The sequence below is a fragment of the Dasypus novemcinctus genome, chromosome 5, assembly GCF_030445035.2.
Source record: "Dasypus novemcinctus isolate mDasNov1 chromosome 5, mDasNov1.1.hap2, whole genome shotgun sequence".
NCBI lineage: Eukaryota > Metazoa > Chordata > Mammalia > Cingulata > Dasypodidae > Dasypus > Dasypus novemcinctus.
The window spans coordinates 1,106,971-1,134,709 of record NC_080677.1 but is presented as its reverse complement, the minus strand read 5'-3'; the positions used below and the strand labels follow the sequence as shown (position 1 = coordinate 1,134,709).

At 42.4% G+C, this 27,739-nt stretch overlaps 1 protein-coding gene across 3 annotated transcripts; it reads left to right on the top strand.

Moving 5' to 3' along the window:
* On the top strand, window positions 1-27,739 carry VSTM2A (V-set and transmembrane domain containing 2A). Of its 3 annotated transcripts, none has more exons than XM_058296584.1 (5): window positions 1-748; window positions 2,535-2,701; window positions 3,684-3,734; window positions 6,468-6,801; window positions 24,259-27,739. In XM_058296584.1, the coding sequence occupies exons 1-5, from the start codon at window positions 670-672 to the stop codon at window positions 24,303-24,305; spliced, it is 678 nt and encodes a 225-aa protein (XP_058152567.1). In that variant the 5' UTR covers window positions 1-669; the 3' UTR covers window positions 24,306-27,739. The 3 variants fall into 3 exon arrangements, with proteins under 3 accessions (XP_058152567.1, XP_058152565.1, XP_058152566.1); XM_058296582.1 differs by having other exon boundaries at window positions 14-748; window positions 24,519-27,739; XM_058296583.1 differs by having other exon boundaries at window positions 25-748; window positions 24,397-27,739.

Genomic DNA, 27,739 nt, shown 5'->3' with positions numbered 1-27,739 from the left:
ACACGGCAGCCCTGCAACTGTATTGTCTTGCTAAGCACCCAGAGATCCGATCCGCCCCGGCGAGACAGATTCAATCCCTGTCGGGGGGCGGGTGGGGGTGGGGGGGTCCAGTGGGGAAAATGAATAAATGCCCCGCGCCGCCCGAGCAAACGCGAGCCGGCAGGTCCTCCAGGCGCGGCGGCGCGCCCCGGGCCCGCGGGGAGCTGTCCAGCGCGCAGCGGGTTAAAGGCGCCGCGCAGCCGTTCCAGGGAAAAGTTGCGGCGCGGAGCCGGGCGCGGGCCTCCAGCCCGCCCCCCTGGCCCACTCCCCACTTGCCGAGCCGGCTCGGTGTTGGGGGGGGCGGGGGGGCAGCGAGACGCAAGCCCGAGCCGCGGCTGACGTTGGACGAGCTGCCAGGTAGCTGCGCGCAGGCGGCGGAGCCGCGGAGCCACTTGCCGGCGCGTCGAGCCCGGGTCCGGACGCGGAGCCTCCGCACGCCCAGCCAGCGCGTTGGACACTGGCGGATCGCGAGCCCCGCTCCCCGGAGCCCGCGCTCGCCGAGCCGGCGGCAGGATGTGTGCGGGGTCGCGCCCAGGCTTCTGAGGCAGAGCCCGCTGGCACGCTCCGCTCCTTTCTTTGAGGGCTTTTTGAGCTGCTGGCTACACCGATGTGACTCCCTCCCCTTTTGGAATGATGGGGATCTTTTTGGCGTCTGTTGGATTTGTTTTCTTTTCGGTTTTATTTGTACAGCAAGGGCTTTCTTCTCAAGGTAAGTCTGCACTCGTTGGCAAATAGGCATTCGCTTGTGGGGTGTGTGTGTGTGTGTGTGTGTGTGTGTTCCCTGCCTTTAAAGAATGGCCAGGCAGATGTGGTGAGATCCCCAGCAAGTAGCGGTGGGCTTCAGGCGACGTGCAGAGTGTTCTGCTGGGCATTGCTTGAAAAGTTCACGAAATTGTAGGCAAGCTGGGTGTAAGAACAGAGCCCGCAGGTGCCTGGCCGTGAGGGGGGCTCCTCGGTGAGCGCAGACCCCGGCACGGGGCTCTGTGGAGTGGGGCCTCCCATCCGTGTGCACAGGTAACCACTCACGCATACATAATCATCGCCAGCAAACCGCGGGCTGGGGTCGGGGGTCTCGCAACTGGGTCTGCCTTCGCCATGCAGGCAGAACCGGCTGAGTTTCCCTTTCCTGGGTCTCTGGGCCTCCGTTTGCATGTGTGTTTATCAAAGGACAGACTCCTCTGAGGACCCACAAAAAGGCACGACTTGCATGCCAAGCAGCCCCAGCCCTGCTGAATCCAGCTGCTCGCGGGCTTCGCAGGCTGCAGTGATCTTTCCGGCCCCGTGAACCGATCCCAGCCCTGCTGCCAGAAGACCGCATCACCTCCGCAGGCAGGCATGCCGCTCTCCTTCCAGCTAGAGCAGAAAAGTCCTTTTCAGACTAGGGTATCTCCTAACACCTCCCAGCTCCTTTGAGTGTAGACAGTGCCATTTCAGTAGAGACAAATTGGGGGTTTCATAACATTTTGAAAAGAGGCATTGATGGTTTCCCTCTAAAAAAGTGGAGGCAGAGTGCATCCACCCGGGGCCAGCCCCGCAGCCCCCTCATCTTCCTCTCCGCAAGCGTGCTGTAGCCGTGCACTCCCCAGCCACAAATCTCCCCAAGACTACTTTTACAGAATTGTCCGCCCTTTGCAAAGTGTCCCTTAGGCAAGGTGAGGACAACCATCCAAAGCATTCCATGTTAAGGAGATGCCTTTGGGAGGAAGGAGGTGTTTTATTTGTGCAAGTTTCACCGTGAATCTTGCAAACCAGCAGTGGCAAGGCTGGTAATGAAAAGGCTGAGAAAAAAATCTCTGACGTGACTTCAAAAATAATCTATAATTTTTACTAAGCCGGGATGTCTGGCTGTGGCAGCCCGCAATGATAGCAATGTAAGATACACGGCTCGATGGGAACAAATACGAAGGTTGGTAGGGAGAGAAAGAAATAGACACAGCTTAGAAAGTCTGCATGTTGTTTCCCTGCTCTAGGCTTCGAATTACAATGACTAAGAATTGTGTTGCTGTATCAGGAATGTGCATTTTGACAGATAATCATGATCCACTCTCTATTACAAGAAGCATTCGGTTAGTCATAGCTTGTTTGGAAACTTAGAGGCAAAGAGGCTCTCCCCATAGATCAACTCGACAGACTGTCTAAATTGTACTGCACTGAATCCTTTAAGTTTTGGGGACTACTGCAATCTGACAGAAGCTATTGGTGTTTGGATCTAACTGTGAGCAGCTTGGCTAACTGAGAGGAATTACTGGCAAGCTCGTTAACCTTTCCATTATCTGGACTTGGTCATCAACAGAGTGATTTAGGCATGATACCAAAAATAAAACAGGGAGGAGTCAAAGAAAGGGGGATTGGGAGCCAAGCAAAGTCAGGATGACAGAGGGGTTTTTGTTTTTGTTTTTCCCCTAAGTCCAAGAAAAATGTAGCGCGCCCTGAAGGAAATAGTCCCTGGCTAGAGTGAGGTAGACGTTCCAAAAGGATGCGCTTTTGTTTTGCAGCAAAATTCACCGAGTTTCCGCGGAACGTGACGGCTACCGAGGGACAGAATGTGGAGATGTCCTGCGCTTTTCAGAGCGGCTCCGCCTCGGTGTACCTGGAGATCCAGTGGTGGTTCCTGCGCGGGCCCGAGGACCTGGAGCCCGCAGCCGAGGTGGCCGGCGCGCAGGTAGCCGAGTGGCAGCGCCCGCAGCGCCCGCGCGCCTGCCCCTTCCCCCTGCCACCTGCGCGGCCACCCCGCGCCCGGGCGCCCCTGGGGCCCTCTGCGCTCTCTTGGGACGAGGCTGACTTTGTCCGGTGGGCACTGGGTAAAACCAAGGGGGAGTCAAGTCGCTGCCTCTTTCCCGGTAAACCTGGGAAGCCCCTCCTCCTGGGGTTGCTGTGGACGGAGCTGCCCAGGACCGGCCGGCACCGCCGCGTGGGCGCGTCCCGGGACACTCGTCTCCTTTCAGGAAGGGCGGTGGGGAGGGGGGGTCCTGGGGGTCGTCATTCCCCGCCCCCCCGGGCCAGTTCCTCACAGCTGCTGTTCACCGAGAAGAGACTGGTGGGAGTGGGGAGCGGGAGCAGCGCGGGAGAGGAGACGCAGGGAGGGGCGCCCGCGGCCCCGGAGCGCAGGGGAGGAGGGCGAGACGCGGCCGAGCGGGGAGGAGCGGGGAGGGGTGGGGCGGCGGGGAAGAGGCGGGAGCGGGGTGCGAGCGGTGGAGAAAGGAGGCGAGGCGGCCAGCAGAGGAGAGGCGGGGGGCGGGGAAGCCGCGGGCGGCAGGGCGGGCGGCGGAGGCGCCGAGCAGGGAGAGGGGCGGCGTCGAGCCGCTGCGCCCGAGCGGGGCCAGAAAGGCGCCTCGGCGCGGGACAGCCCCGGGGCAGCGCGGGCGGCGGCGCGTCCCGAGGGCCCCCCGGCCGCCCCCCCCCCCCCCCCCCCCCCCGCCGTCGGGCACCGGGTGGTCCCCGCTGCGGGGAGGCGCGGGCCCCGGGCGGCCAGGCCGCGAGCCGCGGGCGGAATTCCTTCTTTCCCCTCTCGCTCCTCAGTCGCCTCCTCGAAGGCGGTCCAGCAACCGCCAAGGCTGGGGTCTGCAAAGCTCCCGGGCCACGGACTCGGGGGGCCTGGGAAGGGTCCGGGGTCTCACTTGAGCGTCTGTCTCCTTCTCCCGCAGGTGGAGCTCTTACCCGACAGAGACCCGGACAACGACGGAACCAAAATCAGTGTGAGTATCGCAGGGACAGGCGACAGGGGGCGTCCATGTCGGCTGCCAGGAGGGCCCAAGGGGGATAACGAACCAATGAATTTTAGATTTCTAAAAGCCTCTTCAGCTATTCCTAACTTATTGTCCCCGAGAAAGAACTTTGTAAATGCAGGAAGAGTCTCATGGATCACATAAAAACTGAAGCAAGTTTAAGTTCGACACCATAAAATTATAGATTTTAATCGTGTATTTGTTTAAATGATGAGCTTAGAGACTCACTTTGCCACTCAAATAGGTGTGTGGCACTTTTTTCTTTGTTCTTTCTACAGTTATATAACTGCAAATTCCAGGGCTGCATTGCTAATATCCATTCAAAATTATGAAAATTATCCTTCAGCAAGGAGCAAAATATTAACGTTCAAAACTCCTCCTAGGCAGAAAAGTTAAAGCATCCAACAGGAAATTAATATTCTAAGGAAAATTACCCACTTTTGAATGCCATTCACAATCCCGATAAAAGACATGTATGTGTTTCTAATGCCTGAGTTCAAAATTAAAAACATAATGGGAAGAGGTTGCACTATTGAAAATACAGCGATGCATTTCTACTCTACTGGTCATCATTTTTAATAATTTAGTGTGAAATTGAAAAAAGAAGAAACCTTTTTTAATACCTCAAATGCAGGCACACAATCACTTTGTATCAATAAAACTACTAAATTTGTTGAAAATTAGTAAACAATTTTCCATTATTAGAAATGAAATAGCTGTATAATAAAAAGGAGATTATATTTTAGGAATCTAAAAATGCAATGACTTACATTTATAAAAGGATCTTTATTTTGAAGCTCTTCCACTAAAGCATAAAGTGGTACAAATCAGTGCTACATCATACAAAAATGTTGAAAATATATTGTACTAAAAGACACGAGTTCAAATATCTAAATGTATACTCTCAAGATGGAAGAAAATGTCAAATAAAACTAAATATTATAAGCCAAAAACTCCAATTTATAAACAAATTTTTACAATATTTCTATTTCAATTATTCTTATATCACAGGAACTGTTTTTTACTTACAATGTCAGAAAAGCTTTATTGGTCAGATCAGTTGTTAAGAACTAAATTTTATCAAATTTTTCATATACACATAGAAGTGGATAGATTGTCTGTTGCCTAGTCATCTTTCCCCTTTCTCCTATGCCCATCAACCCAAAAATGGCCCCACATGTCCTGATAATCAGGTTCACAATCATACACACACCCACTAATGGTATGATCTTTGCCAATAGTTCATGAAATCTGCTGGATTGAAAGAGCATCCTAGACACAAACTGAGGTAGAAAGCAGTTTGCTCCCAGGCCACCTGCTGTGTGATGTGAACCTGAGCCAGTGATTATCACCCTAGCATTCCTGGGAGAGCTTTTAGTAAACAGGTCTGGTTAGCCCACAGCCTAAGACCTGTAGAAGGAAAGGTCCTGCATTAAGCCAAGTGGGAAGGTTTGTAAAAGGCTCCTGGGGATTCCAATGGCAGCTAATGTTGAGAATCATTGACTCAAACCCACTGGCCTCCACTTACTCTTTTATAAAATGGCATAATAATAATTGAAATACTCCAACTACCTCAGACTTCATTAGCAATTCAACTGAGGATCTATACCTCAAATCCACTAATTTCCATTATTTTTACAGTAGTAGTATATTTCTATATAATTTTGCATATATTTATTTCCAGTTATGGTTCAAATGTCGAAAACTATTTATTTGCACATTACTCTCTGTGTAAAAAGCAGATGAGCATTTCCCAAGTTTTCTAATCCATGTATGGCCATTTGAAGGTGGTATGGACAGGAACAGAATAAATACCTTTGTGCCTTAGTCATTTCTTTTCTCTATCTTTCAAAACCAGTCAAATCATTAAATCCTGCATATCTTATAAAATACACCAGTCTTCAGTCATGGATAATGGATGATGTATATCAAATCTAACTGTTCTGATAAAGATTTTTATGGGTATATATGCATACATACATAATAGATATAAAATCTTCTATTAATCTGGCATAAAAATTAGTAAAATAAATAAGAGGTTTCAATTTTGCAGACCAAACTAGGGTTCAACTGCTGTTATGCCAAGTTCCACTTTTCAGAACTCCCTATGACGGCAGAGGGGAGTCTCAGAGCCATAAGACGTAAGGTGAAGTCTGCACTCACGGGTGTAGGCGAGACCGCACCAAATATTTTGAGCTGAAAAATTAACCTTAAAGGCTGTGTTTTCAGGACCCTTAGTAGTCTTCCCAACGTGGAAATGAAAAAATGCATCCTCATCTAAAGTTTGTCATGCGCCAATACCTTCCGTGATCTTTCCGAGTTGCAGACTTGGTCTTTAGCCCGCAGTGAATTAAAAAGGGCTCCACCCGCTAGGACAGGGCCGCCTTCCGCTTGTGCTTCGCTAAGCTGAACGCCCAAGGGGAGGTCAGCCCCAGGAGCAACCACAGAGCTGCCACGGCACTGTGGGGCTCGGGGCCTCGTGGCTCCTGGAATCTGGGGCTGGTGGGTTTGAGCGCTTTCTCCCGTGATTCTGTGAATCCAGTCAGTAGAATATGATCGTTCAGATCTGATCTGACCGTGCAGAACACGGAAGGCTCCCTGACGGCGGCCTTGGGGCGATTTTCCCACCTTCGCCCGCGGGGGACCGAGTTCCCAGCAAGCTGGTCTGACGGGGCCCTTGTCTTTTCACCTGCCACCTTTCAGACGGTGAAAGTCCAAGGCAACGACATCTCCCACAAGCTGCAGATCTCCAAAGTGCGGAAAAAGGACGAGGGCCTGTATGAGTGCAGGGTGACCGACGCCAACTACGGAGAGCTCCAAGAGCACAAGGCCCAGGCCTACCTGAAGGTCAGCGCGGGCAGCCACGCCCGCAGGATGCAGGCCTTCGAGGCCTCGCCCATGTGGCTGCAGGACGCCAAGCCCCGCAGGAACAGCTCGGCCGTCCCCAGCGGCGGCCACAGCTCCGCCAGCCAGCGAGCTCGCGCCACCGCCAGCCCTCACGCCGTGGCCAGAATCCCCAAACAGAGTCCACAATCAGGTATGGAAAACCATTTGAGCCTTTCACTTTACCACTCACAAACCCTCCGTGGGAAGATCAGTCCAGTAGGGTAGACAGACTTACCCGTGCCGGTCCTTGCCACTGTGGAAACAATGATGGGACGGGAGCCCTGGAGAGCCGGGGCCGGCCGTCACCCAGGGCGTGAGTTTGCCACGTTAGTCTCTAGCCTGGCTCGGTGTCCGGGAGATTTAAGAGCAGGACTCTTTTTATTTTTTCTGTATTTGCACATTATGAGAACAATAAATCATGTAATGTTGGTTCCATCCTAAATGCATGTTCATTTTCTCTCCAGATTTATGTATCAGTAATGACCCAAATTAAGAAGTTTTCACTTAATCAAAATGTAAATGAAAGAGACACCACATCATCCCCATTTGCAGCGACCCCTGCCTTTAGGCAGGGCTGCTCTCCAAGGGCTTTTGATGCTGAAGGAGAAACTTCAGCTGCATGTGATGAAAGTGATGATGATGCTGGGAGGAAGTGAGGGGGGTGAAAGGCAGCAAGCAGCACAGAGAAAAGGCAAATCCTGTCAATGCACCATCCCTGCCAATTTAGAAGCTTAGTCACACACTTCCTACGTCAGCTGTGCAAGTTAAAGCTTCTCTGAATAGCATTAATTGATGCATTCATTCAGCCAGTGGAGACTCATTGAAATTTTAACCTTGATGTGGGAGAAACGCCTTCTTGGAAGGAGTAGAACCCTACACAGCCCCGTTGCCATTCTGTGCTCCTTTCTGAACACTTGATGGAATAGGAGACAAGGAGCAGAAAGAAATACTGACGTGAGCTCCTTTAAGTTTCTGCCTTTACGCTTCTTCTTGGAAGGGCTACTGATATCCCTATTGGAAATAGAAAATTATACTGCTGTCAGGCAAGGTCTCTTCAACGGTTAAATTGGGAAAACTCTGGTCCCATCTCCAGGAAGATCCTGAATGAGACGTGTTTCTAGGTCCTTGCTTGTTTGGAGACCAAATTGGTTTCCTTCTTGAACGTGATGTGTTTCTGGATGTGACTTGTCAGGCTCGTAGCGTGGGGCCCCTCCAGGTGCACTGGCCCTGAAATGCAGGGGAGCTGCTACCCCCACCTGTGAGGAGGAAGGGCAGATGCCTTCGCCTCTCTGAAGCCCCGTGGGCGTGGCTTTCTCTTATTTTCCTCTTCATTATATTAGCTATGATTTCCATGATCACTATTTGACAATGCCCCCCCTTCCCATTCACGCTTTCAAAAGAAGCCAGACAGCACGCACAACTGTGCGGCAACCTCCGCAGGCACCTTGGGCCCTCACTGGTGACAACGTCAAATCATGCCTGTGAAATTATTAGCCTAAAAAACTATTCCAAGCTTGATATCATAAATCCATTCCATGGAATATGATCGAACACCTCACCTGTTCCAAATGAACGATTCTAAGCCTAAAGTAAAATGTTCTATTTATTTCTATAAATTTTTCTAAGTTTTTGGATTAAATGATATGCTCTAAAAAGTTAGTGACTCTTCCGTAGTGCTCGCATTGCAGCTAAATGGTAAACTCAAGATATCTTCTGACACTTTTTAAATAAAATTCACTGTTCATTTTCCACCCTACCACCACTCTTGCTCTTAGGGACAAAATTGATTTTTCTAGAGCAAGAGTGAAAGGAGAAAGGTGCTGCTGACTCATGGAAGCCCGTATGCCTTAAAAAACCTTTTCCACTAAAATGGACATGCTTAGAGCAAAGATTAATCTGAAGTATCTCAAAATACTTAATTTCAATTTTTTACCAGTTATTACTGGAAAATATTTTGTATACCTCCAAAAACATTTTCTAACTTTTCAATTTGCTTTACGGTTTTCAGGTTTTGCTCAAATAAAACTTATTTCAATAGCTACGCTTCATTCATTCATTCATCTATGCACCTCTCCATCGCTTCAAAGCACTCATACTGCCAGGCACAGTGACACAAAAATGGAAGATGCACTTCCTTTCCTCCAGGAGTTTTAATTTTAGTTTGTGAAAAAATGAGACATTTGTAAATTCTGCTTATTATGCATCTTATATTTCTCATCCTATTGAAGGCAAGACATGGCAAGTCACAAAGATTAAAATTCAATATGAGATATGCTTCATTATGGTTTACATGGCACTGTAATATCAACCCTTGTTACAAAAAGCCTTTTATTTTCCTCATAGTCTTTGATTGAGTTGACTAAATTGTTGGCATAGACACACTCAACTCTTAATTCATACTATTTTTCTGTCAAGGAATTGCTGTGTCTCTCTGAAGGAAAAGTATTGTAAGAAAATAACACATATAATAATTTATTCTTCAACTTATCATTCAATTAATTTAACCATTTTCAAAAGCTAAAGTTTATAATTTTAAAAATGAAGAAAATGATAGCCTTTCACCATCTACATATCTCAAGAAAGAGATTTATCTGTTACTTAACATGGGTGTCTCAAATTTTTCCCACATATTTTCCTGAAAGTTGATGAGCATATAACTACCCTGATGCTCAAAATTTTTTTATCTTTATGATACTTTTTAAAAAATTCTTTTAATTTCACCCTCATTTGTTAATAAACAATTACAACCACAATAATGAGAGCGATAAAGAAAACAGATAAATGATCCTTGGCTTGGCAATTCCTTAAGAGTTTCCCATCTCCCATTCTTTTGACTGCTCCCAGCTTTGTGTATTCATGACCATCAAAACCCTTTTTGAATTTAATGTTGCTTCTTTTTTCCCCCTCCATTAACAAGAAGCTTAGAAATGGAGAGAAGATGCCTATTAATATTATGTATGGGGAAAGTAGTAGTTGGCATTGAAAGTTTAGGAAATAGTCTAAAGAAATTCTCAGGAGGAAGAATTTCTGAGTCCATCAGTGGAATCAGAGAGGCCATCTAGAAAGAGGGACTATAAAGTTAAGCAAAGAAGCAGAAGGGAAACCTTTCAGAGAGAAGAGTAGCCTCAAGTTCAGCTGGATGCACTCTCTCAATGAGGTGACTTAGTTACCCTCCACTTCGCTCCACTACATCCCCAAAGACCCCAACATAGTGAACCATTCTCTGCTTGCTCACTCCTGTCTCATCCAGTACAACTAATCCAGGCAGAAGCCAAACAGCTCATCCGTTTATCACCCCCACCGGTCCTGCTGTCTCCTTTGCCTTAATCCTCTCCTTTTCTACTGATCCCTTACCGCACACCTTTACAAACGTGCACTACACAAAGGCAAGTAAACCTGCAAATACAGCTTCCTGCTCCAGACCTTCGTCATGCCTCAAGAGACGATTTCTCAAGAAGGCATTCGCCTATCGCCTCCAGCATTCCTTGAGGTGCCCTGCAATCTTTCTTTTATCAATCCTACCAGAAATGGTTTCTTGCAAGCCATTGATGTCTCCTAAACTCCCTATTCTGGTTCCCTCTTATAGCTCTTTCTTTTTGGTTTTTCTGCAGCACTTGTCCTCTGATCGCTTCTTGCCATTCTTATCACTCCCATCTTCTCAGGGTAGTTTCCCCTTCATTGGTAGTTAGTGTCATTTCTTCTCTCTCCTTTATTGGCCTCTCTTAAACATGGTTCTTCTCCCATTTTCAATTCCCTCATCTCACCCCCCTCCGTGGTTTAGTTAACCTTCCTGTGGAAAATTTCCCATTCATATTTCTAACTGATTTCCTTATGGAGATCCAGACCAGGGTTCACTCTTGCCTGAAACCTCTCCACATCCATGCCCTGTGAGCCCAGTGGCTGCACATTTGTGGGCATCTGCCTGTTGAGCAGTGTAGTCCATGCTCCCTCCCCTTGAAGCTGGGCTGGCCTGGGACGACTCAGACCAACAGGGCATGACAGAAACGGTGCCACGCCCATTCCAGACTGGACCCTGAGAAGCTCTGGCAGCTTCTGCCTGGGCGCCACGTAAGAAGTGTGACAACTGTGAGACCCACTCACTGAGCGAAGCCCAAGTCAAGGCACTCGACGCGAGGAGGGAGCTGCCCTGGACACCCCATTCCAGTCTGCACTGACCCACAGCCCCGCTGCTGTCTCGCTGCAGCCTGAGGGCTGTGACACAAACACAGCACAGCCAATGGCAAAGTGATTTGAGGCTCTGTTGGGACTGATATATTATACAGCGACATCCACATCAGACACCTCAGACTCAAACATTCAAAACTGAATTTATTATCTTAGCTTTCTCACCAAAAACAAATGTTGCCAAACACTGCTAATAATATGGCCGTCGTGGGTCTGAAGGAGACCTTGAGTTGCCATTCACTCCTAGGGCTGCTTTCTTCAAAATACCTTGAGAAACCCGCTTATTTCTCAACATAGACCCTCTTCACATGCTCATTGATTTGCACAGTTCTTAACAGGTCCCCATCTCCCGTTTCAATTCCTACACAAGGAACAGGTGACATCAGAGCAAGTATTACTGCCTTCAAACCACCACCACTAACTCTTCTTTGTCTAATTTCCTGCCTGCTTCTGCGTTCCAAAGCCTCATATACTTCCTGCTTGGTATTGCCTGGATGTTTCCAGATATTTGCCTGCTTCTTGTAGATGCTGCTTTCTCTGGGTGGTTCTTTCCCCATTTGCAGAATTCCTCCCCAATGCAAATTCGTTTCTAAAACTTTCTTCTTTTGTCTTAGAATTGGTTTGTTTCCTCTGGTAGGCCTCCACCACTTGGAAGCTCTCAGCAGGCCTTGTGTTGTAGTCATTTTTCCAAGGCTTTCTGGTTTTAACACAGAGAGCCCCACATGCTGGGAAATCCCTCAGTCTCAGGCAAACCATGGCTGTTGATGACCCTAACTGTAACTTCTGGGCTACAAATACTACAACTTGCATTTGCTTCCCTCCCAGCCTGCCTAAGTGCCTAGAGCACTGGAGAGCTCATGAAGGTTTGGGGAAGAAGGAAAAGAGAGAGAGAGAGGCAGTACTTTGTTTTTATTGTAATTATATTCTCACATAAAAGTAAAAACTGTACTCAGAAAGGAGAGACTTTATTTGAAAGGCTTAGTACAAGGATAGGGACCTCTGCAAGAGGGAGAGCGCTGTAAGAGCAAGTTTCTCAAGGCTTAAGGAAAAAGGAATTTTCTTTTATGGAGGGGAATAGACAAGGCTGGAGAGAATGGGGCGTGGAGCAGCGGGGAAGTGGGATGAAAAGGGGTAGTAGTTGCTGAGTGCTGCTGAAGGCAGTCTGTTCTCCAGGTGGGCTCTGAAGTGGGGCTGAGAGCCCGGTGCACTGGGGTGGCTGAATTTCAGGAGCCTGGGGCAAGAAGCCAATCTCAACCAAAGTTGGTGAACCAGCGTTTAGCTCCCCTTGCTCAGTGGGCAGTTAAAGTAAACAGGAGGTGAAGAACAGGAATTTGGAGAGCCTCTGCCTGGCGTTGTCACAGATAAACAAGGCGTGTGTTGGGGTGAGGGGCAGATGTGACTCTTGCCTGAATCACAGAGGAAAGGGGTTCTTTGCTTTATTGATTTTTTCTGCACCACGAAGCATGGAGGAAGGGGATTTCTTAAACTTCACTCATTTCCAAGGTCACAGGACCAGAGTAAAATTCCACCTTCTTAGGGTTTTCATAGGTAGATCATTGTGCCATTATTCCAAAACTGGTCAAGGCTCCTAAACAGCATTTCTTGAAGTGTGAAGTGCCAACTTCCTATGCTGCTCAAACCACCGTGCTTGGAAAAATTCATGTTCCTGGGCTCTCTGAGTGTAATAGAAATAAGCAATTTTATGTACAGTCCATTATGAGAATTGTTGGCTTTTAGAAGGTGTTATGGGTGAGGAGATTTTTGTATCATTTACTATGAGATATGTGTGTGTGTCTGCATGTGTTTGTATGTGAGAGAGAGATTTCCTGTTCCTTTGCAGTTTTTTGCAGTATTGGGACGGACCTTTGCTAAGCTGCCTCCTATGATCAGCAGCTGGTACTTGTAAGAAAACTGGCCTTGGTTCTGGTTGTAGTTGTTTCCATGTGTGCAGTCTGTAGTTGCTCAGCAGGATTGCTAGTTCTCTGAACTCGGAAATATGATTATTGTGTTTTCACCATGATGTGAGCCTGGGCGTTGAGAGGCAGCTGCTGCTACAGCTGCTAGAAGCCAGGAGCTCACCGCAGCTTCTCTGCTGCTGATAAACATGGCAACTTTCCAAAGGGGGCCAGATTTAACAGAAATGATCTTAAAGCAGAATTTCAAAGCTGGTCAGAGGACAGAGATGAGGGTCACGGGTATACCTGGACTGACAGTCTTGCAGTGAAATTGTTTTCTGATTTAATATATGAGTAAATAGTGCACTGCATTGAGGTGGAGAACCAATCATATAATTCAGACCTTAATGTTGATTTTGGTTGAAATGATCCAACCTGGCTGTGTACAAAGGCTACATTAATTTGATCATTGTAATTCTATCAGTTAAATGGCTGCTATGTAAATCAAGTGTCTATGAGTAAGATGAAAAAAAAGATCAGAGACAACGACTTGGAAAGTACAAGCCAAGGAACCTGCAAGGGCATTATGCAGATTGAGTCTACACTGCTGAAAGTCTCCTGCAAGCCATATTTACCTTTACTCATTGAAAGTCAGTAACTGGAAGAGCAGGACGGGCTTTTCTGTTCATGGCTGGCCAAGTTAAGTTGCCCTTGTAACTACAGGGTATGAAATTGAGGAGGCACAGAGCAGGCTCCCGACGTCCTGAGCTCCGGCCACAGGACTTGTGGCTTCAGGAGACGTCGTCGGAGCAGCTTCTGGAGAAGGGTCCAGATGGCAGGGAGGTGGCCAGTCAGACTTAACTGTTAGCCACCGAGGGACAAGAAGGGCAGGGGCCTTCTCCCACGGCTCAGCTCTGCCAACTCTGCTAATGCACAGCATTCACCCCAGCTGTAGAGGGGCAGAAATGAAGGGGGTGGGATGTGCATCAGACATTCACAGTTCTCCAGGAGAGCTGCTGCAGGACTTAGGGTGGAACAGAGTTCACGTCGCAGCTGCGCTCCATCCCCCAGAGCCGCGTCTGTTTATTGGGAACCGGAGTATAATTCTCAGTTTCCAGGATCAAATGGAATAATGTACCTCCAAGGCTACAGCTTCGTAAATCCTCAGTACATGGTCGCTGTGAGCTGTGTCCTTGGTGTCAGCATGCAGAGGGTGGCAGGCCTTCTGTTTCGCTGCTCTCGTCAGCGAAGGGGCGGCGGTGGCAGGAGAGGGCTTCACCAGCTGGCCCGCGGCGGGCTCCTGGAGGTGACGCGTGAAGGAGCCTGTGTGTTCCTCCTGGTTCCTGCCTTGCTGTTTAACACTTCAGAGCTTTCCTTTTTCCACATTGCAATGCCGCTAATTTAGGATAACTGTGCTTCTATATCCCCTGCCACAATAGCCACCAGCCGTCTTGCCCAAGTTTGTACCCTGTTCCTTACTGCCGGTACAATAAAATTCCAAAAGGTTTTTGAGAAGTTGAACTGTGTGACTTGAGCAAACAACATATATTTGGAAGCCATAATTATACTACCTGGCTGGTCTCTTAAATTCAAGCTTTCAGAAAAGACCCTCTGAGTTGTAAAATAATTATAAATGCATCTGGAGACAAAAATGAGTGAGGTATGGTCTAAAAGTTTTAAGAGGAGAGAAAAAAGATAGAAATAGCAATCTAGAAAAATAATGACATATTTTATTGTAGCAGATAGATGCAGATTTGTGTCCTAGGGTCACTCTTTATTAGCTTGCTACTGTGAGTGAATTGCTCACAAAAAATTTCTCTGAACTTGAGGGTCCTTATTTATAAAACCGAGATAATAATACTTAACTCCCAAGGGTCGTTTTCAGATCCAAATGAGGTAATGCATTTTAATTATCTAGCAGAATAAACCTGGCACATGGAGTGAGCTCAGCAATTGTCTAGTCTCTTCCTCCTTGACCACCAGATATTAAAATATGTTATTAAACAACCATGATTTAAGAGGATAATAGAGGAGTATAAAATAACTACGAATAATGATTAAAGAAAATAAAAAGGAAGCCTGGAAAGCTACAAAATCATATAAAATAATATGCTAGCTAGTGAAGTCAAAAGTAAACTAATGAATGAAGGATTTATTTAATTAATAAATACCAGAAGGAAATACAATATCACAATTTAAAACATGTATCCAAATAAACTCTGACTAATTACAGACTGGACAGAGAAGAAAAATCAAGTATAGGGAGACTAGTATAAAATTAGAGATCTGAGAATTTTGCAGCTTTAAAGTTACAAAATAATTCACAAATGAAAATACTAATGTTTTACTGTAAATAATTTAAAATACTTATTTAAGTAAATGTAAAAAGTGAAGCAACAGAAAAGGAAATATTTGTGTCTAATACTTAGGAAAAGAGGGGGAAATGTCAATAATTACAGATGCTATGATTGTATAACCCACTCCACATCACTAAGAATTATGAAAAATATTATGGGTGAATACAAGATACAGGCAAAAGTATGAAATTAAATCAGTTCTCTTTATGTCAACAATTACCAAATAGAAAATCTCTGGAGCAAAAGACATAATCCTCAATAGTAGCAACAAGAAGGTATAAAAATCTCTAGCTTTAAAAAAATCAGAAAAAAGCAGGTGGACTATGAAGCCCCCTGGAGCACTTTGTTGAGGTTTGAGTAAATGAGTGGACACACTGTTTCGGATGCCCAGTCTCAGTATTGTAATTTGTCAGGCTTTTCTAAAGCACTTAAAGATTTGATGCAGTCCCAGTCAAAATCCCTAATTTTTTTAAGTTGACACTGGTAATCTTGGCAAAGATTTTCAAAATGAACAACTGTCCGTAAAGTTGCAGGGCATCTGGCATTCTGCTCTTACCAGTTCACGGCCAGTGGCTCCTCTGCAGCAGTCTGGCAGGAAAGCTCGTCGCAGGGCTCTAGAGGTGCAGTGCACTTGGCACTCAGACCCTACTTGTGGGAGGAAATTCCAAGGTCTGTAGCGAAGCAGGCTTCGATCTCAGGGCGGATTGTTTACCACTGACTTCTTCTTATCATTGGAAACACTCAAATGCCCAAGGAGGGGAAGTTGCCTAATGAACGCGTTAAATCCGTGAATGAATATTAAGCAGCTTCTAGGATTATGCTTTCAGAAAATGTTTAATGACATTGGAAAAGACTCAATATATAATATAATGTGGAAAAGTTCAGTGGACAGAGCTCTAAGTCAGTCTGAGGTGACGATGCACATAGAAAAACCTACAAGACAGAGGTACATGAAAAATGTCCATCAGAGATCAAAATAAGCGATGGTTTTTAATTTTTTTATTGTTTTATTTTATTGACAACATAGGTACAGTGATAACTTATTATTATTTATGTTATAAGAAGAAAAAGAACATTACTTAAAAATCCCAAATTTTACAAAAGGTCAGACAGCTCATGAGAGAGAAAATAAATTAGTGAACATATCAAACATATACAGCTAATAAGCAAAGAAAGACAAAGTAAAATAATGGCCTTGTGTGATTATGGAGATCATGAAAAATTTAAAATATGTACATACGCTAATGTATATGCACAAGCATACATACATATCTGCATATTCACATGTATATACACTCACAAAGTACTATTATGAAAGTGGCATGCTCAGAAATTGCTGGTAGCCTGAAATTAGAGACATTATATATTATTTCTCCCAGGAATGGGTGGGGAACTGAACATCAAATTATTCTTTCTGTTTTTCTTAACATAATACACTTGTTCTTAGTACATTCATGTCTATAAAATAAATCAAGTGCCTCTAAACTCTGCAAATGCCCTGTCATACAATCATTTTTCCTCTCAGTGGTATGTCCCATACAACCCCATTTCCTACAGGGACCAAAATGATTAGCTAGGCTGCAGTCGTTTGGCAAAGCCAAAGAAAATCAGCGCACAGGAAGACTTATAAATAAGAATTCAGTTTTACATAATTGAAAAAAGTTGAAATAATTTTGCATGAATTTAGAATCATATATATATCCATATATATAAGACAGAGACAAAAGGGGTTTAAATGCTTACTGTTTAAATTAAAGCAAACTGTGAAAGCTAGGAGTTATGATCCAATTTCTTATCCTATGAAACTGAAAACTTTGGAGCTGTTGAGAAAATAAAGTTGAAATGAAATTAAGAAAATTTTTTTCCTACACAAACAAATTTTAATGGAGACTAAATAATGTAGTCAGGTACTCCAAATTTTATAATATAAAAGCACTGTGCAAAGAGAGAGTCTGTTATGGGCCCAATATTTTCCTTATTTTAGTTGCATGCCTTATATTATAGAGACATCCTTCACAGCATCTTCTTTAGCAATAAACAAAATATTTTATTTTTAATTTTTGTGATTAAACAAAGTCTCATGCTTTCAAGGCAATTGCTTTCTTTTAGTTCCTCTAACATTGTAACTAACTGATCTGAAAATGTCACATTTAGGGAGCAAATAATGGGATCACAGCCCCTACATCAAGACATACTTCAGGATTTAAAAACTCATTCTATTTCAAACCATCTGAAAATACTCTAAGTGTTTTGAGGACAAAAATTGTGTTTGATCTGTTGGATGCTATTGCCTGTTTACCTCTATTTGGCATGTAATTGGAGTTCAAAAAATGTTGAGGGATTAAAAATGACATTTTCGTCTGTGTGTAGTGCACAACGTTTACGAAGCTGCTGCTGCTGCCCAGGGCACCCATGAATTTTTATGTCATCTACTCAATCTTTAAGAACACTATTCAGACTCGCTGTGCTTTAATGGACAGAGAAGACGGGAAAAGAGCACTTGAGCAGTGCTTCATCACACATCCATGGCAACAGTCATGTTAATTCATAATAAATTATATTTAATAAAGAAATTATTTCTAGGAAGCTTGATAAACAATCACTGATACCTGCTTACTTCTCTCACTTTCTTTGCATGCCTTGGTAAATAGGATATTTCTCCTGCTTTAAGTATCGCTGTTAATTATTTAATTCTGATGGGTTAGAAGACATTTTCTATTGTGAAGATAATTTTTGAAGCACTCTAATTGAGATAATTTTGGAAAAGCTAGATTAAGAAAAAAAGGAAAGCAGTTTATTCAAACATGGGAAACATAGGCGTAAAAATCTTAAGATAGTTTCCTTATGTTAAGACAAGTGTGTTTTCCAGGGCCATATCATTGAAGTTTTTGTATATGCTGTTGGCATTAGGTCCTCAGATATTTTTATTCCTAGAAAGCAGCACTGCTGAACAATAAAAATTAATTTTTAAAATTTAGGCAAATTACTGTACTTAAAAATTATAGTGATATCTTTAATTTACTTTGTGAATTATAAACTTTATTTTTAGAACAGTTTTGGGTTTACATAAGATTGGCACAGAACGTAAAGAGTTCCCATAATATACTTTTCAATTTACATAAGAATATAGAAGTTACATGGGAATTGAAATCATCATAGCTATGTTTCTTTACTCTTTCTTTTTGGGTTTGAGTTCCTCAGTTATCCTTCCTTTAAAAATGAGATGTTCTTCCTTATTTGATGAGGAATTTTTCTTGATGATACTGTACCTGGGTATCTTTAATATGAAAACAGTGAGGGTGGTTAGTGATATTCTTTATTTCTCAAATTAGTGAGCAATTGCTCAAATAGAGCTCCATTGACCCCACTTCCTTAACTCAAGAATTATTTTAATCCCTTTCTCTTGCCACTTTCCTACTTAGTCACTGACTGTGGGCCGCTCTGTCTCGGCTTCCTAATTCGGGGCAAGCGGTCCCACCATGCCCTGGGATTAGTGCTCAGGGGGTGGTCCTGCAAGCAGGGCACCCCTCATCTTCACCAGTTGTCCTTGTGTTTTCCTTTATTCCGTCCCCCACCTGGAAGGTCCTTATCGAAGTCCTTAGTCAGATTGTCATTTTCCAACAATGTGAAACAAAACCACGTGTGTGTGCTTGCAGAATTTGTGATCATTCAAACTTTTGCATACCAAGTAAGGTAGTGCTAATTATAAATTACTCTTTTTGGACTTAAGCAGTTAATATACACATGTGGTAGCAAAACTTCATTTCTTTGAAAATAGTTCATAATTTTTTTCCACCAAATTTAGATTTTTCTACCTTCCAATTTGTCATACATTTTTAAATAGGCAGCGTTGGGAAAGTAGAGTGGCTTCAAGGTATGAAAAATGACCAAATGAAATTATGATGCAAATTAATTTGGACCATCTTAGTTCTAGAGTCAAACAGAACTGGATTGAGTATAGATGCACTGCCTACTGGCCGAGTAAACTCCATCAAGTGACATCTCCACTTCAGTTCCCTTATCAGTAAAGTATTTATAATTTTGTCATGGGATCTTGGTCAGAAGTAACGAAATAATAAGTGTTAAAAAAATATTAGCTGTGGCCCTTGTCTTTATCAACACGTCTGCACTTCCTTGGATGAGTGAGTTGCAGGGAAAACGGGCTGTTTTAAAAATGCAGGTGGCCTCAAAGGCCCATTACTTCCGTGCCCATTCTTCAGTGACAGTGGAAGGTAGAATCCCTAAAATGGTACAGCACTGGCTGTGAGTCTGGAACATTCTGTGGTGGTTGGGATATAGCCATTGTGCCTTGTCATTTACACCTTTTGTCCATGGGCAACTACAGTTTTCTCCCATAGCTACAGTTAGAGGCCTCATAACTAGAATGGAGCTATAAATTTGCTGACTAAAGGAAAGCAGTAAAGGAAATTCAAACAGCATGCCAGGGCACAATAAAATGGGTTATTTATGTGTTAGGACAGAGTGAAACACATTTCTTTTTAAAAAATGGATTTCTGGAAGAAATTGGCACTAGATCCATGAGAATTCTAATAAAAATATATCCTTCTCAAAAAATTATAGGATAAAGCCACCCTATTATTTGACCTTTCCCCTTAAATGGTGATTTAGTATGTTCAAACCTGAATAAAAGTTGCATTAAAAGCTTGCTCAGATTTTCCCACAGCTATTTTCCTTTCTTAAAGCCAACATCTGTAATAAAAGAGAAGTGTGTCAAAGCAGGTTGTGCGGCTCTGAACGCTGTAGTGGGCTCTCAGCTCTTTAGAACCTTGGCCCTTTCACAGACAAAACTTACTCGACAGTGGCTTCTTTTTACTCTTGGAATGTTTCCATTTTTAGGTTTGTCTTCGGACAAACATCACCAATATTAAATTTTACAAAATAAAGATTCTGGAGTCAGACAGTGGAGCCGCTGCAGGCAAGAAACTTCTCTCTCTTTTTGTCCCTGTTCCTTTTGGGTCCTGCTAAATAACCAAACAAGGAGAAAAATCCTATCATGACCCCTGCCTAAAGGTGCTGAGCTATGCCCTGAGCTGAGAATGTTACCCATTCTCACAGGGCATCAACCCACCACAAAACAGTCAAAGCTAAGAGGAAGTGGATATTTGAAGAACTGGGACAATTCCATTGGGCTAAATGTGTATAGTTGCCACAAGTCCTCACTTCGTTCTTTGAATTTTCTGATTTTTCTGGGAGCCAAGAGATCTGGTTGTCATTCCCTCCTCGTCACCAACTAAGAGAGGCCCAGGCTATCAAATTTGCAATCTAAAGCTTGGAAAACAAAGAACGTCTTGCCAAGATGAGCCACCTCTCAATCAAATATTTAAGTGAATTCTGAGAAACTTTTAAGGCCTAAGAATCTGCGATATGAAAAGTTCAAATATGATCATGTTTAGTGTGCATATGGGGTCCTATGAAGAACAAAACAAACCTTACTTAATAGTAATGTGTAAGAAAACCAAGATACTGGTAATGTTTTCATATCAAATACTGCTAAGTACAGCGTTGAGGAAAAGAGAAGTTTTATATCAAATAAATTTTCTTTAAGGTCTGCTCTATCCAGCACCTATTCTCTGAAAAGATTTGTATTCAACCAAATAATAGGCTCACATCTTGATTTATCTGCTCTGGGGAAATGGGAGCAGCATTGATTGCTCTAAGGAGTTTCAGCAAGAAGCAGGTCCTAATTTTATGGTGACTTGACACATTGCTGTTTGTTCATCTCTGCACATTAACTTTATTACCTACTGCCATGTAACCTGGAGCAAGTTATTTCATGTTGCTGAATTGCAGTTTGCTGATCCGTAAAAGGGAAACCATGATGTTTACTCCATGGGGTTGGTTGTTGAGAGGCTTAACTAAGACATTACTGCATGCTGCCTGGCACACAGATGATGCCCCGCACACTTCAGCCACTTTCTAGATTGATGTGAGCAAGAAGCATGCAGATCCTTGCATCTGCTCAGTGTCTTCCTGCAAATGATCATAGGTCCAGGGAAGAAATGGTGGTACAGATGGAGTAGTCCAAAAAGGATGGTGCTAAAAGGGAGGCAAGTCCTTGCATCTGGCAGGCAGATGGGAGGGACACGGAAATGGCAAGGAGGGTGAAACTTGGACTCGGCAGAAGTTGCACATGCAGGGATATGTGTATGTGGGGGGGGGGGTTGTGTTTGAATTGAATGAGACAGGAAAACAGGGTCTCAACCTCTCCATGGCAAAGACTTCATGATGATATGGCAGGGGCCCAGCTGTCACAAAAGGCAATATAAGGAAAATATTAATCATAGGACTTTATTCCATCCTTGGTCTGATGATTGAGGGTGCTAAACTCACAAGTACTATTTTTTGTTTGGTTGTTTTTACTATTATTTTTTTTTTAAGAAATAGATGGTATCTCCTGTGAGTTTCAGAAATAATAATTATAGTGAAGCTGATATATTGGAGGCATTTTGAATATTTCTCTGTGGTCAAACTTTCATTTGTCAGACACTCTCTTGAGTAATGCTTGTTTGTCTTCATCTTACTAACACAAGCTTTGGTCTGAGGTAGAAAAAGGGGCTGAAATAGAGAATGAAAAATGGAAGCTAAATTTCTGCACTACTCAGGCTCCGAAGAAGACTTCTTAGATTTTACCATTTGCAAAATGGAAAAATGCCCCGCTTACCTTACAAAGAAAGATACAGGGAATGAAGCATGAGAGAGCACTATGAAAACCTTTAAGCATAAAAACAAATGAAAGGCATCATTACCAAATGGAAGTAGAAAGGTGTCCTGAAATGGCATTCTGAGTCAGAGAGAAATCCAGCTTCTTTTCAGCCACTCTTCCTGTAAGCATGCTGCCGTACACTATTTTCTGCACATAATGAGATAATAGCATCTTCTTTTCTTCTTCACAGGGTATTTTATGTTGAGGGCAAAAGTTTAGACTCAAGTCTTTCTTCTCGACATTGAGAGTAATACAAAAAAATTACTAAAATTGCATCCCTTGCCTTTCATTAGGAGTTTAATCAGGGAGATGAGATGTGAATATAATTAATCACAAGTCAGTGGAGTCATGTTAAGACCACGGGAGAGGCAAAGGCAAAATCCTTCTGAAGTTCAGAGGAGAGAGACATTTCAGGAGCTGGTGGGAACAGATGCAATGGGCAGCAGGTTCTCTGAGGGCAAGGACCGCTTGAAGCAGGCCGTAGTCTGCCTGGCCTGCGCACAGAACCAAAGAAACCAAATTTTAAAAATAGGTGATCCTATTCCAACGCAACATCTGGCATACTAATAAAATAAAAAGTGAAACCATTGTGCATGAACAGTTGTGCTCATTTCAGAAAACAGAGGAGAAATAAGTATCATATTTGGCATCCCAAAAATGAGTGGCAGCAGAGGAAATTAGAACTCTTGGGGCTCCTGGCTGGCTGTCATTCTGTTTCTCATTAGACAAAAGTAGGATGTTTTCTATATATCAAAATGGGAGCAGACCATGATGAGTGGCCATAGTTCGTTTTTTACCAAAAAAAAAAAAAAAATGTCTATAGACCAGACCATGAATTATAGCATGTGTTATAAACAATAATGTTTTATTCAGAATAGTGTGAATGGTACCTTGCACATCTGAAGATCTGAAGGCAGTTCACATTTTTAGTAGCCTTTAAATATTCTGATTTTCTCTGTCTGTGGTACACAATTGGGTTTCTTTCCAATTATAATACTCCTGTAAATTTTGCTTTAACTTGCACATGCTGGACATAGTATGATAAGCAATGTTCAGTCAAAATGAAGTAAGTTTTTCTTTACCATCTTATAAGGATGTGGGGATCAAGCATTTTCCAAGAAGGGCTGATTAAAGAAAAGCTTAGCTTAGTGTACTACACCGTAGAGTTCCAGTAAATTGGGGCCAATTGGCAAAACCAATTATCTCCCAAAGGAAACCATTATCTAGCAAAATATCTTTCAAAGAATGAATCATGTATCTAGGTTCATTACTTTAAAAAATTTTTTCAATATCAGACTTATTTTGTATGGAAACATGTTTCATTGGCTATGTGGGGGAGTCATGTGATGATTTGTTTTTCTTCTCCTTTTTTCACCAAAATAATCACTTGTGTTGAAGTACCTCTCTTCAAAAGATAAGGAGAACACATTTCTTTTTTTTTTTTTTTTTTGGAAAGCTCTAATGCTAGTGATTTTATAGAGATCATATATGTTTTCCTTGCATTATCTCTGTACTTAGAGCTGCACTTGGACTGCACATTCTTTTTTGTATTTTTGAACCTTGACACCCAGCTCGAGTGAAGGGCCACTCTCCACAGGCCCACCTCAAAACTTCTGGAGCTTCAGTCATCAGGTTTCTCTTAGCAAAGAGTGTCTTAATATAGAGTTCACTGGCCAAAAAGAGGCAAAAAAAGATGACAATGCTAGAGTAACCTACCAGAAAAACAGGAGTGCTAAGTGCCCACTTTAGAACCCCAAGTATTTATTGAACAGTGCTTTGTTGAGAGCATGTGTGTCAGCCTCAATTCTTAACTATTATGAGTGTGGATCTGAGGATGGATTTAGCTGCAATATTGAAAAAGATTGAGTTACATCATTCTTACCCTTCCAACTTTTCTCCAATGGGAAAAAAAAAGGAAATGTTTTGAGGCCTGTCACGTTTTTGTTTTTTCACCAATAAAAGTCGTTAATATGTCATCTGTAGCTTTAGCTTATTGGGTAACATATATGAAGAGAACTTGCAATTTAATGCTCTCCCTTACCTATTCCTGGAGCCCTTTCAAAATTTCAAATTTTTGATAGCGCTAGTATTTCCTCAGAGTTCAAGGAAAACTTAGCAAGATCTGACTCTGAAAGTCTGTGTGCACGCCCACTCACCCTAGAACACATTCTCCCATCACTCTCAAGCCTGCCGCTCTGTTGTTACCTCCCATGGTTTTATGCATATGCAGGAGTAAGATGAGGGTGGGGGGGTTGCTTCCAGGTACAAATATAGGGACAACCAAGTGACTAGGGGGAATGATCCTCAAGGAACAACTTGAGGAGAAGGTATTTGGATTGGTTCCTCTCCGTGTTTCCAGCCGTGGGATGGCATTGTTTGAAAACAGACAAAACAAAGGAGACCGACTTCCTGGGACTGAAATACTTTGTATGTGTTGTTGTTTGCAGTGCATGCCAAGACATTCATGAGCACCAGAGCCAAGCTGGCGAGCTAATTAAGTATATATGTGTATGTGTTTAAAACAGCCTAATAAGGAGCATTGGAAATCTTCGAGATGAGCGAATATCTTATAACTTCTTCCGCAGGTGCGAGGATAGCTACAAGCCATGGACTTTCTGTCCTGCTTCTTGTTTGTGGCTTTGTGAAGGGTGCTTTGCTTTAATCTAAAGTGCTGACTTTTTTCCAATATCACTTTCTCTTCTTAAAGCAAAGAGCAAATCGCCTGTAAAATCTACGGAGCGGACAGCAAAGTTGACCCTAAACTCCAAGCACCACTCTGCACCCACTGTACTCTAATTACCTACACAAGGAGCACCTGCTTCCGGAAGCATAAACGAAGAGGCTATCACACGTTTTGTTGATACTATTTTCTTTGGCACATCACTGATCTTTTCTTTCAAGAGAATTAGTGTGAAGCGATAGGACATTTTCCGATAGCAAGATCTATTTTTTTTCATTTTCTTTTGGCAACTGAAAGCATCATCTCACTGACAGCTCAGGGGTTGGCCTGAACGTCATCAGTAGGGTAAATATTTGCTATGGATACCACTGATTTCCTACTAAAAGACCCATTATCTCTAGCAAGCAAACAGAGATCAAAAGGATACAGAACATAAACTATGCTCAAAAAGACCCCCACTTTGGGGCAAGAACAAAATTATCAACAACTGCAAGTCACAAAGAGAACGCTATTTTAAATAAGGAATATCAAACTAAAGATTTTTCTTTTAATTTTCCCTTTCTTTCTTGGATTTTTCTTCTATTTTCTCTTTTTGTTGTTGTTGTTGTTGTTGTTGTTAGACTTCTTGTTCAATGGTGGCAAGTGTTGATTATGGCCAATCCCTGTCGATTCTGGGAAGTTTATATAAATACATTTTGAGTGTTCCCTATTTCAATGCATTTTAATTCACTTAGCAATTCCTGTATATGCAAACCTGACCAAATCTGTAAATTGCTTATAGTACGTGTGATATAACTTCAAAGTAGATATACTATGACCCTCATGCAAGCTGATTTTTATCATTATATATAAATACTATATGCATATAAATATCAATATGTCAGGCCACCAACCAGCTTTTTTTTTTTGAGAAAGCATTTATTTTTCATTTATAATTCGTCTATTGTGTGAATTTTCTAGGGTACTGTTTCATTTCCACAGGTTTGACAACTGCACATGGTTTCTGTCGCCCTCTGCTTTCTTCTGGAAAATGCACATTAAGAATTGTATCAGTCTCTGAAAAATGAATTAATTTTCTTGTGTGTATGCTGTGTTGGAATTTGCTATGTTCCCTTTATATATGGCGTTTACTGAGATTTGAGGGTCTTTTCAGTCTGAAGAATGTACACTCTCTGCTTTTTACAGTTATTCCTGCATTATTGTCATCCTTATTTTTATTGTCATCAAGGAATGCTTCTAGAAAATTTGCCTTGAAGATTAATGTGGGGAAGGTGATGAAGTCCCTAAATTTATGGAAGAACACTTCTTGCTATGGAAAAAAATGCTGCTTCCTTTGACCTTTATCAGTTTTTGTAACTTTGTCGTTCTGTTATTTGCTGCTAATTACATTTTAATGTCTCCTAATTAAAAATTAAAATTTGGTTGTTGGCTAAATATAATATGCAAAAGATGACTGCAAATCCCTGACTAAAGAAAATAATGTATTTAGTTTCCACTAGTTATATGAACTATAATTTTAAATATTCCACTCTTATTTTCAGCTATAGGATAATCAGATTTTTATTTAGAGCCTGTTTTCTACTCTGGCAAAGAATAATGGGCAGAATTATTACTATGTTCCATATACGCCATGGAATATAGATAGGTTTCAATAGAAATAACCTAACTTTTCCTTCCTGAGAGATTTTTCTGTTTTCTTTCATTACAAAACCAGAACATCTATTTGTGCGCATCAGCTCCCAGTGTAAGGGCCTAAAGTGAAGATTTGAAGGCAAATGCTTTGATATTCTGCTGTTCAGCTATGAGGAATGTCCATATTTTCATAACATTCTGGACATTATTTTCTGAGAAATAATGTTTTATGCCAAATCTTTGCCATTTTCTATTGTTTGGTTGGTTTATTATTTCAGTCTAATGAGAAAAATAAATAAAAGTTTTGATTGTACTATTTTATTAACCTAGAAATTTATTTTCCTTTAAAATTTAATATTTAAAAATGCATAAAATAATGACAAGCCCATCTGGTCTTTTAAGATTAGATGCATTAAAGCATAAGCTAGCATACCGATTCAAATTCAGGCAAGCTGGGAAAAATCTACCAAGTAACTTGCTTCAGGGAATGAGATTGGCTGATTCTAAATTGAGACAGACTTTCATCTGTATCAACTAGTTCTACCATTCTTGAAATGAGGGACCTCACCAGTTTGGAAAGAAATCTTACTAGACTCATTGTATTCGAGTCCAACTCAATGAAGACTTCTTCGTCACTGCACTACCAAAGGTATGACACATTGTCCTCTTTGGGAAAGGACATGGAAAACTATCTATTTTGTTCTGAACTCCATATGGAACCATAAATTTCAGAACAAACTATAACATATCAAGGGGGCCTGTCAGTGTTTTTCACCCTATAGTGTGTCGCTCTGAGACTATAACTTTGTATGTAACCATGACTATGGGAATGAATATAAAGATTGAAAAATAAGTCATCTGACCTTCTTCTCAACCTTGATTTCCAAGGTTATAATGACTGTCTTTAAGAGAGTAAAAAGACGGAAAGACCATGCTTACCCGAATTGGGGTTGAATTCTTTGGTTCTTTATTAAAGACTTATAGATTGTTTACAGATGAAACAATGCAAAGTAAAACACCTGATGGGTTTTTAAAAAATTGTCTAATGTAAGAACTCTTAATCTGGGTTCGTCAATGAACTTGGTGAAATTTATTAACTTGTGAACCCACTGAAACTCTATGTAAATGTTTGCATTTGTGTATTTATTTTATGGATATGCTCCTTCACATTCATCAATTCTGAAACTGGTTTGATTGTGATTCCCTGGGTTAAAAGAAGAATGCTTAAATGTTTTTGAGCCCCTCAGAGGACATGATTATTTTAATTTTGAGCTGATTTGCTTTGAAGACCTTGGAAGCAAGTCATGTTTAGGGAAATACATCAGGTTACATGTATTTGAGGGAACAAAGAAAATACATATGTATTTTAACCAGAAAATGTTTCCTTGAAATTTGTCACGTGCAGCACAGAATAACAGATATAAAGTAATATTTGTTGAATTTGTAGAATGGGCACTAATAGTTTAAATTAAGGTTTTGCAAAGGTTACCCAGATGCCATCCAAATAAGTGGTCCTGGAATTGATCCTTTATGAAAGACAAACTATTCAATCTAACTTAATGACAATTTTTCTAAGAAGAAATAAATTGTGAAAGGTGAATGTAATTTGTCTGAGA

Excerpts from the sequence above, each read along its gene's own strand:
- VSTM2A (XM_058296582.1), top strand. The coding sequence starts at position 670 with ATGATGGGGATCTTTTTGGCGTCTGTTGGATTTGTTTTCTTTTCGGTT. Across the intron at positions 749-2,534 it reads GCAAGGGCTTTCTTCTCAAG|CAAAATTCACCGAGTTTCCG; the intron begins GTAAGTCTGCAC and ends TTTGTTTTGCAG. Across the intron at positions 6,802-24,518 it reads CAAACAGAGTCCACAATCAG|CAAAGAGCAAATCGCCTGTA; the intron begins GTATGGAAAACC and ends CTCTTCTTAAAG.